At 39.6% G+C, this 19,312-nt stretch overlaps 1 protein-coding gene across 1 annotated transcript in view; it reads right to left on the bottom strand.

The window, feature by feature from the left end:
• Positions 1-18,174, bottom strand: part of BCR (BCR activator of RhoGEF and GTPase) — a 35,235-nt gene extending 17,061 nt beyond the window's left edge. Inside the window, exons 1-4 of the mRNA XM_072415556.1 lie at positions 16,771-18,174; positions 4,424-4,590; positions 1,914-2,018; positions 1,650-1,835 (exon numbers count right to left, since the gene is read on the bottom strand). Of these exons, the coding sequence (XP_072271657.1) occupies positions 1,650-1,835; positions 1,914-2,018; positions 4,424-4,590; positions 16,771-17,743 (1,431 nt within the window). The 5' untranslated portion in view covers positions 17,744-18,174. The remainder of the gene's footprint in view (positions 1-1,649; positions 1,836-1,913; positions 2,019-4,423; positions 4,591-16,770) is intronic.
• Between the last annotated feature and the right edge of the window lie 1,138 nt (positions 18,175-19,312).

Below are 19,312 nucleotides of genomic sequence, written 5' to 3'. Positions count from 1 at the left end.
ATAAATGACAAGACCCCACTGTAAGACACTATAGATGTCAGGCTCTTGGGTTTGACAGATTGGTGAAATCATCACAGAGGCCTTTTTGACCTTTGATGCAGTTACACTTCTATCACACAACAAGATTTCTGTATGTCTGGATAGCACAGCCACTTTCAGTATGTTCCCTGCACTCTCATTAATTTCTTATGAAGCTTTATCTAACTCTTTTTTGAAAGTAATGCAATAAAATAAAAATAAAAAAATATTAGAATGATCAGGAATCTTCCTGTCAGTGAATTGTTAGGTCACAAACTCTACCTCAACCGACTCAAAAAGGGCCCAGGCTAGGACAGTGCAATAAGCTTATGTGCTGCTACCCCCACTTCTTAGATTGTAAGCTCTTCTGGGCAGGGTCCTCTCCTCCTCCTGTGTCATTGTCTCTATCTGTCATTTGCAACCCTTATTTAAATGTACAGCATTACATATCTTTTGTTAACTGTGGCTTAGTGTGTACAGTACAAGATCTTCTCCTGTTGAGAAGCTGAAAAATGGACACCTAGTTTTAACTCCCACACCAAGAGATAAGAAGGACTGTAATCTGGGGCCAAGTCATAAAGACGTGTGTACACAAGAGAGAGAGTATGATGGAGTCCTTCTTTCCACAATCATGGCTTCTTAAAGAGTGTCAGGGGCCAGAGGAAGGAACAACTCGTGGGAAGAGAACATAAGAAGTGAGATAATTGCAAGGATCTCCAAACATCAAGTCCATAGGGCTGATCTGGAGACATCAGGTCCCTCCCTCCTCACACAGTCGCACACCGGTGCGGGGAAACTACTGAGCTCTGCACGTATCAAGCACTACCAGTCTCAGGAAGCCTGGGTCCTTCAAGCCTGGCAGGAAAGCAAGGTATGAGGAATCTGGGAGACCAACTCCTCCAGGGAGATTATGGAGAGTGCAAAGTACATATTCAAGCCCAACTGGATATGCGACCCAATCACTAATATCTTGCTGGATCGAACAAGTAAATTAAAACTGGAGGGAAGTCGTTTATTGCATTCATGTTGTTGAATCACACATGGAATTGTGAATTATTTATTTTTAAACTTTAGAACCACTTTTAAACCAGTCTTGGAACAGAGACCTGGACCAATCTAAAACAGCATATAATTGTACAACTTGATATGCATAAACTGTAATGTCATAATTCATATTGTTTACAATACTATTGCTGTAATTTTACAGTCAAACAACTCTGCTTCCTCTGCCGTGCCACTGGCTCTCTAACAACTGGACGGCCTATTGGTATCATTAAGGTTATAGATATATTTTGCTATATAACACGCCATGCACGCCCAGATTTTACTTGTTTAAAAACCTAAAGCACAAAAAAAATTCCAGTCAAAGTCCTAGGATGCTTTTTCTGTCCATGTGCTAAAAAACAGTTTTACTAATGTTTCAAAATAACTCCACATCGGTCTCTAGCCTGAGGTACATTCAGGCATAGTCATATGAGAATATAACAGAAAAAAACATCTTTGTTTTAGTTTAGTCCAATTAAAAAGAAAGTTTAAGTAATTAAGATGCATCATAGGTCAGTATAGATCAGTACTGTTTACTGAAACCATCATTAACAGATTTTTGTTAAAACTTTGGACTACACACATACCATTTTTTGGAAGAGATCCCCTACTCTCTGCTGGTGGCTCCATTTTTGCACTCGTGGAAACAACGCATCATAAAACTCTTTATGAATCTCATACAACTCTGGAACTTTGAAGAAAATTGTTTCAATCTGCTGGATGGTGAGAACTGGCTGTGAGGTGGTTGCTGCAGCTTTAAGGGGTTTCATTGGCTGCAGAAGGAAAGACAGTGTCAGTCTTCTTTATTTCTAAAGTTCCGTTCCCCAACATATAAATATCTAATGACTTACCAGTAGCAGAGCCTCAAGGTGGCTAAGGTAGGTTTCTTCACTTGCCAATATTGCAGAAAGTACCCACTTCCTCATTTCTAGGCCCTTTTCAAGGTCCAACTCATTCTGTATGTAGAAAAAGACTGATTAAAGCCATACTTAAATCTAAAGGATACTCTTAGTTTTCCTTCAGCCACTTATGTGCGGATCCTGCTTCTTGTTACAGATTAGTATATATGAGAATTGTCAAGTGTTGCAATCTGCCACTATATGAAACTGGAGAAAATCTCACGTTTGTTCCTCTGCAGATCAGTGTCATAACAATTTGGTGATACGATTGTCATTGCTGCAGAAACTACAATGTGTACTACTGTGATTTCTTTTGTTATGTATCAGGCATTGTGCCATTTCATTCTATTGTTTACTTTTGTCAACAAAGACAATATTATATTACAATGTTATTCAGTTTTACAGAAAGCAGACTTACAGATTGAAAAAATATTCCTAGGTTATCATCATCAATAATACCCCTGTTATGCAAAGATACAAAGTGTATAGAAAAAAAATCACCCTTTTCAAAATATTCATATTATGGTCCACTGAAGCTTGAAATAGACACAAAAATATTTTTTCAGCTGTATTTCCTGAATGCAACTCATAACATCCAAGTAAAAAGGTAAAATAGCAACAGTTCAGAGTAAAAATAAAATAAATAAAAACTCAAAAACCACAGAGATGAATAAAGGATCACACCCCTTCTAAAATATACTTGTAAACTCAATTAGGGGTAAAAAGTCAACTTTTCCATTGCACACCAAGCTATGCAATTGGATTCTGTTATCAATTTAATTATTTTAATTAGTTCTACTTAAAAACAGCTATTCTTAAGTGATTGGTGATACAATCAATCACCTATGGATGCCAAGGAACTGGTAAAAAGATCTCAGGGATAAACTTGTGGACAGGCACCACAAGTCAGGAGAATGATACCAAAAAATTCAAAGGCTTTATCATTTTCTAGGAGCACAGTAAAGTCTATAATTAGGAAGTGGAAGTGGTTGGTACTACCTCAACCCTCCTCAGATTAGGCCGTCCCTGTAAAGTGGAGGGAAGAATAAGGATGAAATTGCAGAAATTACAGGGATTTATGGCAAAAAAATAATCATTGTGTGCATGTTAAAACAATATCACAAGTGTTCCAAAAATGGCTTGTATTTGACGATTACAAGGACCCACTTCTCAAGAAAAGCCACATAAAATCTCAATTGATCTTTGCGACCATTTGTAAATTTGCTTTGATAGAAAAACTCTCAATTCACCTTAATTCTGAAACCCCAAGTAATAAGGTGGGGAAGTTTTGCTAACACAAAGATATTTGTTGTGAAGATTCTGAGGCCAAGTGGCAAAAAGTTGATATTGTTAGATGAGACCACTATCTAACTATTTGGCTCAACACCAAACAGTACATCGGAACATCCAAAAATCACCGTACCTACAGAAAAGCATAGAAGTGGTGGGGATGCTTATCTGCAGCAGGGACCTCTACACTTGTTAGGATGGAAAGAAAAATGGATGGGGCAAAATACTTACCAAACTCTTGATGAAAACTTATTGTTCTCCACCAGAATGTTGTCAATGGGAATAATGTTCAATTTTTAACATGGAACAGCAAATTTGACATTATAGTGACTGAATACGAAAAGATGCAACTGTATGAAAAAAAATGTCTTTGCTCCAGTCTGAGCCCAGACTTTTTTTTTGTGCATCATAATCTAATACATTTAGTTTCTCTTCAAATAATGTGTGTTTCCTTTTAAGACTGCTATGTTTGGAATATGACCAGCTTGTCTTGTACATTGAATCAGCATTTCCACATTGTCGGAAACATGTGGGCAATGTTTGAGGGTACATTCTATCTAGTCTAGATAAACTAGAGATAAATAAAGAGGGATGGGGAGGAATCCGATCTTGCTTTTCCTAACCATGTGAACCATTGTACTTACATTCTAAACTGATTTTCTTTGCAGAGAGTCTCATTAAGAGTGGTGTTTTACTAATAAGAGAACGATCCATATGGCATGTCACAACTGTGGACTGTATTGATGCTGAAGTTACTACTTCTGCAACCAAACTAACATGTTGTGTTTAGCTATGTCATTATTAAGAGATAAGCATCTTATGATAATAATAATAATAATCGTGACACTTGTTATCATTACAAAAATTATGCATGTGTATGATAATATTATTACTATGCATGCGTGTGATATTATTTCACGGCAGTAAGTTGACCTAAACAATTTCACAAGCATAATGAGATTTTTACCTAATTAAAGTAGTAGCATATCAACCTTAGGTTATGGGTGCTTTTAGGCTATAAATTATTTTCAATGTATGTGAAATTCTGTTATCTCTTATATTAAAATAACAGACATGATAAAGGCTGACCTAGAGCTACTAAGGAACAGAGTTTGAACAAGGCTATACCGTCACTGATCAATTTCCGTCTCACTTTTTACAAACCCACTTACTGATTTATTGGATTCCAGAGAAGCTGAGGAGAGGGTGTCTCTGCTACCACGGCTCTTGGCACTGAGTTGAGGGGAGGAACTTGGAGAGTCATCAATATAGGGCATAAGTTCATGCTGTGTCCTTTGTTCTTCTGTAGGGCCTGGAGGTGTTCTACAATTAGGTGCATCTGAGGATGAAAAAAAAACATTATCAATGTTATCAGTTGTAGTAAAAACACACAGTTCTTACTTTTCAAGTGTAACACCCACCCATCAAGGCAGTTAAATAATGGCCTAATCTTTCCAAAAAGCCTGACCCCCATTGCATCAGGACTGAGGTCTCTTGAGAGAAGTACAGAGGCGGGGTGCTATAATGTTTATGGAAGCTATGTACAGCACGCTGCTGGGCCCTTCTACCAGACATGACCTGTCTGCATTGCATACAGAATGGCAGACATCCAGTGAGTACATCAGTAGGTATTATATAAGCCATTCAATGAAAACAAAAAAAGGTTTTTATGTAAAATATAATAGGCATGTCAATGAAGGGGGATGGAGAAAATGGGAAAAGCAAAATACAGTTGGCTGTGCTGTAATGCAGAAATGTTTGTTTACAAAGCCTGATTGAATAGAATCACATATCCTTCAGCAGGCAAAAACTGTTCTTGTGTGTACATTTATACTGTGAATTTCAATTGTTGTCCAGAGATTACTACTTAAGTCTGCTATATATTTTCAGCTTTAAAAAACAAACATTCATATTACCACTTCTGGCCTTGTCCGTATGTTGAGTCCTGCATGTCAGACACTTTCCTATTCTTTTGCTATGGCTGTTGTGAGCACCACAAAAAATTATTATTGGATTTGAAAATGAACAGCGGTTATGGTTATCTAAGTGCTCTTCTAACGTAGTATCAGGTGAAACAGTTTATAAAAATGCTATAGTATGCATGATCACTTGGAATTTCCAAGGTCAGAGAGGAAAAAAAAAAACACATGCTTTACTCCCCGATTAAAGTAGGTGAAGGAGAACTGGTGGGAGGGAGAAGTTGTACTTTGTCCTTATTACCCAATTAATAATACCTACTTGTATGTGATATATTGTTTATACAGTAATTATTCTACAAGACTGCATTCCAGTCTGATTGAGTTCCCCCCAGATCGTGTGTATGCAGCTTTGCAATATAATGGAGTGCAACATATATGCAGCCAACCCTGTGAAAAACACAGCTCAGTTCTGCATGATTATACAGACAATTAAGCAACAACAGCTGAGGCAGACAGCACAACACAAGAGTGCAGAGCCCCTACTCATTCCTCTGTGCCCCTAGAATGTTTATAGTTTTGGCCTCATGACCTGTTTTTCTACATTTTTGCATCCTTTCCTGGGCTGCATTGCCTAATCTCACTTGCTTCCTAGTTTGCATACAATGTAGAATTTGGAGAGTGGTTTTTCCAGTCGGATTGGTGAGTTAGGAAACCGTGTTAGTTTCACAGAGATGTAATCTCAGAAAGCTTAGGGAGTGTAATGAAAAGAGTGATGATTGCATCAAGACAGACAAATATTTTGCACATGTGGGAAAAGGTGACCTGTGACATGTACGGGATGTATACTTGTACCGGACGGTACATTAAACAGTGTATGCCACAGGACAGGAATGTAGCAAGATAAGTGAACACAGCCCATCTGTGTAATCATAGCTCCCATGGTGAGAAGCCAGGAAACACTGAATCCAGGAAATTGGCCATCTAATGGAAACACATAGGCAGCAGCCAAAACTCAGCAACAAGCCAAACCCATGGTGGACCGACCACAGCTACATGTCACAACCTTGTTGTAGTGTTAATACTACCAATCACCTTTTATCACTATCTTCCACCAGTGATACTGCCCAACCTTGAGGAGGCTGGAAAAAATATACCAGAAGCTGATGGATAAAAAGAGAGAGCTGCTGAATATAGTAGACCAGTAGTTCCCATCTGTCATTCTTCTGCTACAAGTTTTAAAGTTTTAGTAAACAAAAAAAAAAATCTGACTGACTTTATACTTTACTTTCCTATATATGTCCTACCACCTAATGGTAGGTTTATTGTAGCTGTGAGAGACAGAATAAAAAAAACAAAAGAACCCTTAGAAACCCAGTGCTCAAACGTCAGAGCTTGATGTGCATTGTAATGAGTGAAAAAAGTATTTGATCCCCTATCAACCAGCAAGATTTCAGGCTCCTGTATGTAGGTAACAAGCTGAGATTAGGAGCACCCTCTGTAAGGGAGTGCTCCTAATCCAAGCTTGTTACACAACCTGTAGAAAAGACACCTGTCCACAGAAGCAATCAATCAGATTCCAAACTAGCCACCATGGCCAAGACAAAAGAGTCGTCTAAGGATGTCAGGGACAAGATTGTAGACCTACACAAGGCTGGACTGGGCTACAAGACTATCGCCAAGCAGCTTAGTGAGAAGGTGACAACAGTTGGCGCGATAATTCGCAAATGGAAGAAAATAACTGTCTCCCTCGGCTGGGGCTCCATGCAAGATCTCGCCTTGCGGAGTTGCAATGATCATGAGAACGGGGACGAAGCAGCCCAGAACTACACAGGGGGAATTTGTTAATGATCTCTGGGCAGCTGGGACCATAGTCACCAAGAAAGCAATTGGTAACACACTGTGCTGTAAAGGCCTGAAATCTTGCAGAGCCTGCAAGGTCCCCCTGCCCAAGACAGCACATGTACAGGCCCATCTGCAGTTTGCCAATGAACATCTGAATGATCCAGAGGAGAACTGGGTGAAAGTGTTGTGGTCAGATGAGGCCAAAATTGAGCTCTTTGACATCAACTCAATTCGCCGTATTTGGATGAGGAGGAATGCTGCCTATGACCCCAAGAACACCATCCCCACTGTCAAACATGGAGGTGGACACATTATGCTTTGGGGGTGTTTTTCTGCTAAGGGGACAGGATACTTTCATCGCATCAAAGGGACAATGGACGGGGCCATGTAACGTCCCGTCAAATCATGGGTGAGCACCTCCTTCCCTCAGTTAGGGCATGGAAATTGGGTCGTGGATGGTTATTCCAGCATCACAATGACCCAAAACACACCGCCAAGGCAAGGAGTGGGTCAAGAAGAAGCACATTAAGGTCCTGGAGTGGCTTAGCTTAGTCTCTAGACTGGTTAATAGGGGATAAAAAAAACTAAGAGAGATGGGGCCAAATTTAAATATTGGGGGGGGGGGGGGGGTCGGTGAGTAGGCTGAATGGAAAGATTCAACCTTCCTTTTTATTATGGCTGTTGCTCTGTAAGTAACAGTTGATGCTTCCACCAGTACATAAACAGAACAAAGCAAAAATGGTTAACTATTTAAGTTTAATGTTCCATTTATTTTACATAACAGATAGGAAACACAGCATGCTACCAGGCCGAACTTGTGTCTCCAGAATGACTACTACAAACTTACAGTTTTAGAAGTGGAAAATAGCTGTTCTTCCTCTTGTAATAACTGTGTCTGGCACACAATGCCAACAAATGCTATGAGAGTCGGATCCTGAGTAATACTGCAGCTATGCCAGGCAACACCCATTAACATAACAGTTTCTAAAGCCACAAACACCAGTGTAAACAGATCTATACTTTATACTTGTGTTGCTCAAGCCTGTTTAGACGATAAAGCACCAACTTTGTGGAAATTAAAAGGTCACGTGTGCCCTAATCATTTGGCTCTGTTCTTCTTCAATTCCTGAGCAGCTGGACTATGATTTTATCAGCCTACAATGCACTGGGCTCTCCTTGGGGGATCAGACTATGTCAGAAGCCAATAGGAATGCAGCGATAACAGGTGTAACACACATGTGGATTAACAACATTCTGTTTTGGATACAGTACACCTGTCACCTCATTACCAGCTAGAGCAGCTCCGTTCATCCAGAATTGTGTGCTTCCAGACTAATTAACAAATCACATACTACTATTAGGCTTCTAGGTATCTTCTGTGCACAAAAACAAGTTCTTAAGTTTTTAGAAAATAAGTATTTTTTTTGAAAGTTATAACACTAACATATATTTATCAGTTTTGTGAAGCAATGAGCTATTTCAGAATCTCTAACTTTTGACATAACATTGTTCATTTTTGCACCGCAGAACTTGGGAAACTACCATTGTCAACTGCTCTAGAAAATACCAAACTACTGGTGACCATTCCCATCCCCAAGCTGCAATACTTCCTGATTTGCTAACTCAGAACAATTGGGATTTCTGACTTTACTCTGTATGAATATTTTACAAATGTTTTCTCCCCCAAGAACCACCCAACTTTTATCCAATATTTAGTTTGGTGAATACATTATCAGGCATACCCCTAAGAATGTATTAAAAAAATAGCTATATAAAAATGAGGAAATCCCCAGCAGTGTAATATACATCATTTAATGTTTTACATTCAGAAAAAGTGTTCCGGGCAAGCAAGAATGTTGACAGGTGAGTACACGCCATACACTGTGTATTGTACTCATGAATTGCCCATTTTCAGAATACAAATGGTGTTTGTAGAACCTTAGTGTACAGGGAAGCATCACTGAACATAGCCAAGCATAATTCCCAACTGTCTCTAATTTGTTGTCTTTTGTAATGAAATCCCTTTGTCCCTCATTCCTTCTTATGTAGCCATCCTTTTTATAGACTGATTACAAATATTTTTAAACAAAATGGTGCCATTTATCTACCAAAGGTGTTAAAGTACACTAAACCATTATCTTATTGCCCTATTCATTGTAGAGCACTGAGTGATATGTTGGTACTATATAAATACAATTTATATAATAATAGCATAGTTTATTTAAAAAAAAGGATGTAAGAAAAAATAACACATTACCATTATAATATTATTAATATTATTCCTTAAGTAAAATCCATACTATAGGGTAGCCTTGGTATCCCCTTCCAATGTTCTGAGGTGAACTGATGTCTACAAAGAACAGGAGCAGTAAGATATCTGGTTACCCTTTAACTTGCTACCATCTTCCTTTATGTGGTAATGTGTTATATTGTGGTAATTGTATAGCAGCATGAAATAACTGGCATCCATCATACATAGATTGTTCAATGATCTAGACAATTTTTGCTTACAGAGAACTCTTCCATGGCTTGGATCTTGGCTTACTGCCACAGGCAATGCAGGAATCAAGCCAGATTTGTGTATGGACTCCCTAAATTTGCATTTACACCCCTGCTCATATACAAAGTTCATTATAATCTTTATTGTTCCAATAGCTATCCAAATCCTTTTCCTGTAAAAATCACAGATGTCCTGTTTTACAGACAAATGACAAAGCATGCCCCTTTGATGCAAATACAAAAGCGTCTGTTTGTCACCTGGAGAATCCAGCAATCTGCATTGAATGCAGCTACATGACAGCAGACATGTCACCTCACAGAAGCTTTAACAAAGGTCACCAGAGGTTACAAGATTTAATTTAATTACTTAAAACAATACTCATGAGTGCAAATATTTTCAGGATGCTATGCCAAGTGATAGATTTATAGGATGCCTAGATTTTTATTCTCCCTGAAAAAAAAAATAAATGCGGGAGGAGTTGGGAGATGTGGGTTAACGGTACACAAACACAAAGAAGCTTTAACTGGCTTGGCCATTAGCAGAGCTAGAGGTGCTCAAAGCCTGATAAGGTTGAGTGGACACAATGGGATTAGGCCATAAATATCCTACAGTTCAGTGGCAGAATATCACATGACCTCCCTCTATCTATGTTCCTTTTTAGGATAGCTGTTCCCCCCTTGGTGTCACATGACCTCCCTCTTTCATTCTTTCCCCTTCCATATCACACATCCTCCCTCTTCTCTCCCCACCACCTCCACTGACTCTTCCATGCACTAATAAAAGCATGAACCTTTTACGGATGCCCTAGATAATGGTACCCAAGGCACAGCTAAAAGCATCAGAAATCAGGAAGTGATGCAATGTCAGAGTGAATGCTGAAATAAAACAGTCAGGCTGATCCATATCTAGGTTTACAACGTTCATATAGAGGGGTTCTGGGTGATCTGAGAACAGCAGGTGACCCACACTACAAGACTATTGTTTGTTGCTAAAATGACCGGCAACACTGCACAAACAGATGGTATATAAAAGAGGCGCCTGATTAACATCTGCCCATCTTTTTTTCCCACCTACAACTTTATCTCCATGTCTTATGGGGCCACAAATCAAACTAAAACAAGATGTGACACAAACATGCACTTTGGTTCTAGATGGTCTAAATGGTGTAGAGGATTTATTTTGTGGACTTGGTATGAACTCTGCAAAAAAAATATTGACGTAAACTCCTGGAATTGGCAATAAATAAAAACAGGCTGATAAAACACATACTTCATGGTCATAGTATATATCGAGCTTAATAGTTTACAAGTCCTAAAGAGTCTTGTCACCCACCTATTAAAACTGCACATCACAAGCATACAATACATGATGTATGATGATCTATATACTTGCCTCTTCTCTAAATGTAATAAAGCTTAATCAGCATCAATTATGATCTGTAACAACAAAAGCCTCTCCATGACTTCATCTGTAGTATACACACAGAAGGTATCTCTGGAAAGACGACTGTATAGAGATCAGAATACAGCAGGGAATTCAAAGAAGACAAAATATGTTCACAGAAACCAAAAAGAAGGTTTAAAAAATATTTTAACATCAGCAACTTGTCACAGGCACTGGACATATTCCGCAATGGGGAACAATAGGGGTTTTCATCTGTGTTATCCTGTTGCGGGGATACACATTCCTACTATTTCTTGTACTGGTTTTACAGTGGCAGAATATAAGGATGAAATCTTTTTAACTTTCTAGAACTTCCAATTTGGCTGATGTTGGGTTATAGGAACTGACTAGTTAAAAACAGATGGCACAAATAAAGTGAAATTCTCAATTATGACATGAAACACATATTATTAAACAGTATTTATATAGCACCAATATATTATGCAGTGCTGTACATTAGATAGGAATAATATACTGTTGGTAGTCAGAGACTATGTGAGCTCAAGCTAGGCTGTTCAGAAACTGAATGAAGAATGTAAAACTTATTTTACTGAAAATAACTTGAGTTGATTATGTTAGGTTATGCCCTGTTTATCTTTGTGATGTTTGAATTTTAAATATTGAAATCAATAATATTGTATTGAATAGCAGGAAAGTGTTGGAACACCTTTCAGTTTATTTTGATATCTGTGCCCTTTTGAGAGGATTTCTATTCATTTCCTGCCCTGGAAGCACAACAGGGAGTAAGAGAAAAGCTACAAAATCACATGAACAGGTATTTCCACCCGATTTACCCTAATTTCTCGTTCTAGTGACAATAAACTGTTAGATTTCCCATCATTTTCTAAACTGCAGACAAAGTTCCTAGGAAAAATAGTGGTGTGAAATTTCCCAGAAGGGTCAAAGACAGCAATAAAAAAATTGTCAGGAGTGCTAATCCTTTCCCAATATAAAACTAAACAACAAAAACACGTAGTTATGCAATTCTGGCAGATCAACAAGAATTTATCTTTATTCTTAATGGTAAAAAACAGGAATGAATGTGCATGTATTGCATTTTCTTTTATAGCGATTTTTTTGTTATCAGGATGAGAATTGCTACAACTCTAAATATGACCATGGTGGAAATTCCCAGGTTTTTTCAATGGTGTAGCTGGTTGCGCAGGAAATGGATACAGTGAAGTCAGGTGCATTGCTATGGCATCCTAAGCCAAGATGATGACATTTTCACTTTAGGTGTTTCATCACAGCAGCTTCACAATCAGTTATTAATATATTCTTATTCCATATAAATAGGGTATCTATTCACATATATTTTAGCCATGCTGCTTAGGCACTTTATGTGAGTAGAACAGGCATTGAAAAATATAGGGAAAAAGGCACCATACTGACTTAAGTGATCCATAATATAAAAAGGACCAATTCTCAACAACTAATACAAACTAGGAATGTACTACAAAAAATGGTAATGATTTTACACTTGCTTTTTTTTGTGAATTTGGTAAAAGAAGGAAGTTTTGTCATCATGCCTGCTGTCATAATTCTCAAAAAGTAAGAAGATTCATGTATATAATTAAAAAAAAGATTATTATTACTATCAATGATAATAATATAATATATAGTGGCCGTGAAAAAAAAAAAGGTTTTTTTTTTTTTTTTTTTTTTTTTTTTAAAGCTGACCACTTTCATTTGTATATGTAATCATTTACAACTGAATAGCCAAGTGCTGGTGATAAAGCGTACTTGGGAAATTGCTAAGAGTTGTTTCAAGTACCTTAATGTTCTGAAAACATAATAAAGTAGAACTCAGATAACTGGCACAGCTCTGCTTTCTTGATTGCTCCTGCAGCCCTAGTGGAGCTGTGGCATGTGTTCTGCATAAAAGAATATATACCACAGCTCCGCTAGGGCTGCGGGAGCATTCAGGAGAGCAGAGCTGTCAGGAGAGCAGAGCAGAGCTAAGCTGATTGCTCAGCTCTGTGTTTGGCTGAGAAAAAGAAAACCCTGATGACGGCTCAAGGGTCATCAGGGTTTCCCTTTTCTCAGCCATTCAGCACTAGAGGTGAATGGGGACAAGTCTCCCCATTTAAGTCTAGTGCTGAATGGCTGTAAAACCACAGTTTCAGAGTAACCTCAGTTAACCAGAAACTACACTTATCCAGATTCGGCCATTCCCTGTGGTTGCCGGTTAACCAAGGTTCTACTGTATCAAGCTTTTGCAAAGTATAGAATATTAGGGTCCTGAGTTTTTAAATGGGTGGATCCTCAAGGATGTGTTGATTACTGAAGACTGACAACGGCTGTAACACTGAAATGAAGAGAAGATAGCACACACTCACTGTATTTCAAAAAATATCAAAACTTGACAGTTGTTCGAACTCTTTTCAACAAAACTAGAAAAACTGTGCATACTTTTTTTTTTGTTACTTTAATTGGAGCTTTGCAAAAGTGCCACAAAACCAAATTGTATTCAGTTTAATATATAAAAGACATTGTATGTCCTCCATACCTAGCTAGGACAATTGTGAGTTACACGTTTTAATGATACTGCTAATGCAACAAATAATATCATTTACTTAAAGCCAATAATATTTCTTTGGCCTGACCACAGGTTGCAATCCACAGACAACTGCCTTGGGCTGTTTACTCATAAGCATTTATAAAGCATCCTATGTGAGTTCACTGACCACAGAACACAACCCAACTGTCTGTAAGCAGATCCTCCATAAACACAAAGAACATTTAACCAGATGACACACTTTGAGAAATTCTGCTTCTGTGTTATTCAGTCATCTCTATAAAATATATCAGTGTACACTGATGACATTGTTTCCTAAGGGATTGACAATCCCCATGCTTGGACAATAAGGCAGGGTTCACTAGGAGGCTCATTTTAAAAGCAGAACTAAGGTCTTACTGTGAACCAATGTGTTCAAAATAAATAACATTGGCACATCTAAAAAGTACAGCTCTGTGCTTTGCTTGCTGTAGGATACTAAAAAAATAAAAATTCCATTTATAAAAGAAGGGAGGGGATAAAAGTACCAGAGAGGAAGTTTAAATATCAAGCTAGTGTGCAGCTTGCTCTATTCTTTTGAGTGTTCTTCGATGGCACAGTGTGGAGTAATCTCTGTAGTGTTCTGAGCAATAGTGTTCTGAGTGATTAGCAATATCTTGTCTCCCATTTTAAACAAATGCTGAACATAGATAGACTTAGGATTGCGCATAAAGCCTACCAGAGACACAATATGGTCTCCATATTCTCACATTAGCATCCATTCAATCTTCCAGTGTATACAGAGCTTATACTTTGCATATATTTAATGAAAGATTTAGCAGTGACCATAAAATGCTGCATGGATACAGCAATAGGGCAGACCTGGTGTTAATTCAGGCGCAAAGTTCTCATGATTTGATTCTTTGAGTGATATATTTAAAACGAATACCCATACTCAAATAAAATATTTAAATCTATCCAATACTATCTAGGAATTAACTACAAACAGTCAGAACATACCTTGTGTTATACTCAGAGCACCCTGTCTGCCATGAATCATGAACCACTCAAATTTTCATGAAGTTAGTGCTTAGTTCAGCCATGCATTACCTCCTGAGCCTGACTATCAGCCAGTCCATCCATCCATCATCTTTGTGACTAGTAACATGACTTAGGTGGTGGAACTGAAGCCTAAGACAAACCATAGAATATGAGAGCACCCCAGGGATTGTAACTTCCATGGTGATCTGAAATATATCTCAAGAGATGTGTATGTACCTCCAGTTGCCTTCATTCCAGTCGTAGGTTCAGATTATGTACTTGAGAAATCTGTAGAGAAGCTTCATGGGCAAAGGTAGTTATGAGTGTTTTCCACATGTATGTTTATGTACTCTGCCCATTAGATTACAGCATTTTATTTGCACTCTGACCTGTATGAGAGGATACTGACAAATCGAGATTTCATATCAGGTCTGTCATATAAAGGTATTTGACCATGAACACCCCAGTACAAGGGTTTACTTGACTTACTATATAAAGGCATTGCCTGGGAAGGTCTTCAAATGTAACTGTAGGTGGCAAAAATCAGAACACAGTTAAAAATTACACAGCCTAAGGATTTGTGTAAAACTGTTGTTTTGCAGATTTGTCAGGTAGCTTTCTGTCCCCTTCGCTCACACTTTCTTTCTGCCCTTAATTTAAATGAATGCAGAAAATTGCCTGAATACTTGGTCATCCATGGCAGAACCCTTTAAGTTGCATTTTTTTAACCTTGACTATTAGTGTCACCTTTCAGACACATGTGTGTGAACTGGGCATTTACATAAACTCCTTTTTTAAAACTTATTAGCAATGGGGGTGGGGGGATAAACAGAACACCTAACCACAAGTGTTAACAAATGAAGACATGTCATAGGATCTGCAGCTCTACAATTGTGAACCCTGCCAAACCGCATAGTCAGGTCCTGGAGAACTACAATACAAAAGGGACAGGGGTTCCCTCTCTCCCAGCTGATGTGCTGGGGATTGTAGGAGGTGAACACCTTAGGTTCAATCATTTCTATTAGCTGTTTTTTTAAATGCAGTTATTTAAAAAATACATACCTGGATTCAATAAAAACTATGTTATGCATGGGCACGCCAAAGTAGAAACAATTTAATGGATTGCTTAGGTTTGTTTTATTATTGCATAGTTTTAGTAGTTACAATGACTGTACAATTAGTTAAAGCCAGTTAATGCCTAAATCTAAAATCTATCATCCTAGACACATACAGATGGCTGGAGATAGGGATGGATAGTGATAGAACTTTATGTATGCTTGATGTACAACACCTATATGTAAAATTTGTAGGAAGGGGGTAAGTTAAATAAGGACCTAGCAACCTCTTACATAGTTTTGTTCCTGGAATTCTTTAAATGGAGAAAATAGAATTTTGTATGAGCTCTCTAGTGCAGATTATACAGCGAGATCATGTAATGAAATTGTTAGTGTCCAATGTTGCTAAGATTGGATGTAGGGGCCATTGTACATTTCTCTATGAAGTTGGGCACTAAGAAGCAATGAAATCTATACAAGAAAGCATTCATAAAGCAGTTTCTTTATTTTGCTAATGTACATCCTATCATATAAAGTCCGGTCCACATCCTTTAAAAAGAAGCAGCAAGTTAAGTCACCAGCCTAGCTAACAAACCAGCCACTGACCCACATACTAAGGGCACAAGGAGTTAAGTAAGGGAAAGGAGGAGTTAGAATAAACTGCATGTATAAATAACATGGATTCCTAGCTTGGCTTTCACAATTGTAAATCATAATGAGTTTTCTTTTACTGTGCCAGCATCTTTTACCTAAAGTAAAAATGTGCAGCACAGAACTTTACCTAAAAATGTAAGGTGCTAAAAGAAGAAGATCTGCTGAATACTGAAGCCACTCTCAATGGCTATTGAATACCCATTACAGGGCCCTGGCAGTGTATGCTAACACACAAGATTGTTGGAGAAGGATAAACCTGTTTATATTGGAACTTTGATTATCACCCACGCAAAACCTCTTTTGGCAGTCAGATCCTCTCCTGAGGACCTATTCCCATGCAAAGTTTATGGCTGATGGTCAAAGAAATGTGAAAAATGATGAAACAGAAAACCTACAGACTGGCTGTTTCATTCTGTTTGTGCAGGTTGGTATTTGTACTTACAGTGAAATGTTATGGCTATGTGGAAGTTGGAACACGTAGAGGATATCACAGGGCATAAATATACAGAAAGTTGAAAGACAAAGATGATAATTCTGACATATCACAGAAGCATCTTTTCTATCTTACCTCCATCCACATGGAAGCTTCCATCCCTTGAGGAAGGCTCAACACAACTTGGCCAAATCTGCCCACTACGTCTTACTCCAACTATTGCAGCCTCGGACACTCTCAGCTGGCACTGGCGGACAGGTGCCTGTGGGGTCGGAGGGCTTGCACTGCCAGGTGAAGGAGAGGAGCGACCCCAAAGACCCCGAGGGGACACCCGTCCAGAAGGGCCGGAGGACAGCTCCTCTTCACTTGAAGTCAGGTTCTCATTGGAGCTGCAGTCTGGTGTATACCCTCCCCCAAGGTCTTCAAAACTCTGAGGTGACACAGATCGACGTGGCCAGGCCTCCCCCCAACGATTTCCAGGACCTGGCAAGGCGTTATCCCGAAGAAAGCGCGGGTTCAATTCGGCTTCCTCGTACTCTCCATCCCAGCCACAACTGCTGTCTGATGAGCGGCCACGGCGAGATTCCACAGGCGGAAGAGGGGCTCTTGGGCTACCTTCGGGGTGAGAAGACGCTCTTCTAAGCCGATCTGATCGGGGTTCTGGTCCATCTCGCTCTGTCAAGCTGAAAAGTCGTCGGGGACCCCGAATCAAATCCCCAGGAGACAGGTCAGGAGCACCAACAGGTGGCTCCCTACGGCCCGGACCTCTAGTTCTTTCCTCTGGGCTTCTTTCTTCTCGCCCAGGACCTAAAGCTCTCTCTTCCCGACTGGAAGCCAACGTTCTCTCTTCTCCCCCTCCAGGAGGATCCCTTTCCTCAAAGCCCCAGCGCTGGCGGTCATATCCTCTTCTTTCCTTGGCCAACAGAGTTTGCAGGTAAATCATACGAAAGCGCTCCCGGTTCAATTCCCGTTCCAGTCTACGTACTGTGACCCTGCACCTCTCTAATTCTTGCTCCATGTCCCGCACCGTGCGCAGCTCCATGCGCGGAGGCTCCGCATCCGGAAACTGCGCCCGCCACGCCTCTGTGAACCCCGCTGGCTCCAGCATGTTGTCCCCGGCCCCAATGGGACACTTCACCAAGGAGACTCAGCATGTGGCTTTCAGCAACAGCATTTGTCCCAGAAAAACCTGCAGAAAGACACAAGAAGACTCCTATCCAGGCTTTGTAATTGGTGACCTCTTCACATACAAGTGTACGAGCTTTGTGTGCAGGTCACCACTGATGTCACTGTATCCCAGGCTGGATTCATGGAGGCAATGGATGTGTATCCATGTCCTATGAGTCCTACCGCTTCTCCTCAGTCTGTACTGCTTGTATATGGCTCGTTGTGCTCTCCCCCGGTGTTACGGGTCACCTCAGTGCAGTGTTTATCTCCCAGGAGCCGGCCGTGACTCCTCTCCAGGCTCCCGTAGCCGAGCTTTCCCTTGTGTTACCCTCGGCCTCTCTATTGTGTGTCACTAGCCGTGTTTCTATGGACAGGGGGCGGGGCCTGTTTGGCTCCTCCTACCACGTCATTCCCAGTGTGTGGAATAGTAGATGTCAGTCAGGAAGGCTCGGGATTGGCTGCCGCTGTTTGTATTGATTTCTCCGAGGCTTCCTCACTGCTCCATCTCAGCATTCAGCAAGACATCTTCATAAGACCAATTGTGTCATCATCCCCCTCTTACTGCTGCTAAAATGTCAGCACTGTGCCTGCAAAGCTTCCCTTAATGCACCCATTCCAGGCCATTTCAACTGAACACATGTGGCCTGCACATTCTGTAAATAATTCAATAGCTGCCTGCCTGATGTTGTAGCAGCATGCCTTGGCTCAGCTAATTCACTTCCCTATATGTCCTTGCTATCAGAATTGGCCAACTTGGGGCATTTTATGTCAAGCTATGTGATCTGATTACCAGTATGGAAACAAAGGGAAAGTAAATGAGATTTCCTGTACTGAATGTGGCTTACAGATTAAAGAGAAATACATTCCCCATCATACCTTTAGGGCTTTCTGATTCATGCTTAGATTTATGGATGGTAATAAATTCAAGACTGGATCATCAGTGCTGCATTTATTGTTCCCCAAATCTTTGTACATCGCTATTCCTATTGTATACTAAATCTGGTACATATTAATCAAATATTATTTGTTAGGTTTTAACATGTAGTATTACATTGGAATGACAGGTGATATGATCAACCTACCACTGACACCCAGCATTGATCTGTTGAACCCACCATCCTCCTCTATACAACAAAATTATTTTCAATAATAATTAGCGAATAATCGCATGAACTAGGAAATAATGCCCATGGTGACAATTGTAGTGCCCCTTACATTGATGGTCAATACCAGGAAGCATGGCCCTTATATTGGTGGCCAATAGGAGAAAGCATTGCCCTTATATTGGTGGACAATAGGAGAAAGCATGGCCTTATATTGGTGGACAATAACAGGAAGCATGGCCCTTTTATTGGTGGACAATAACAGGAAGCATGGCCCTTATAATGGTGGACAATAACAGGAAGCATGGCCCTTATAATTGGTGGACAATAACAGGAAGCATGGACCTTATATTGGTGGACAATAACAGGAAGCATGGCCCTTATATTGGTGGACAATAACAGGAAGC

This window comes from Pyxicephalus adspersus, chromosome 6 (assembly GCF_032062135.1).
Source record: "Pyxicephalus adspersus chromosome 6, UCB_Pads_2.0, whole genome shotgun sequence".
In the NCBI taxonomy this organism is placed as follows: domain Eukaryota; kingdom Metazoa; phylum Chordata; class Amphibia; order Anura; family Pyxicephalidae; genus Pyxicephalus; species Pyxicephalus adspersus.
The sequence above is the reverse complement of the archived record's forward strand: the minus strand, read 5'-3'. Positions and strand labels throughout refer to the sequence as shown.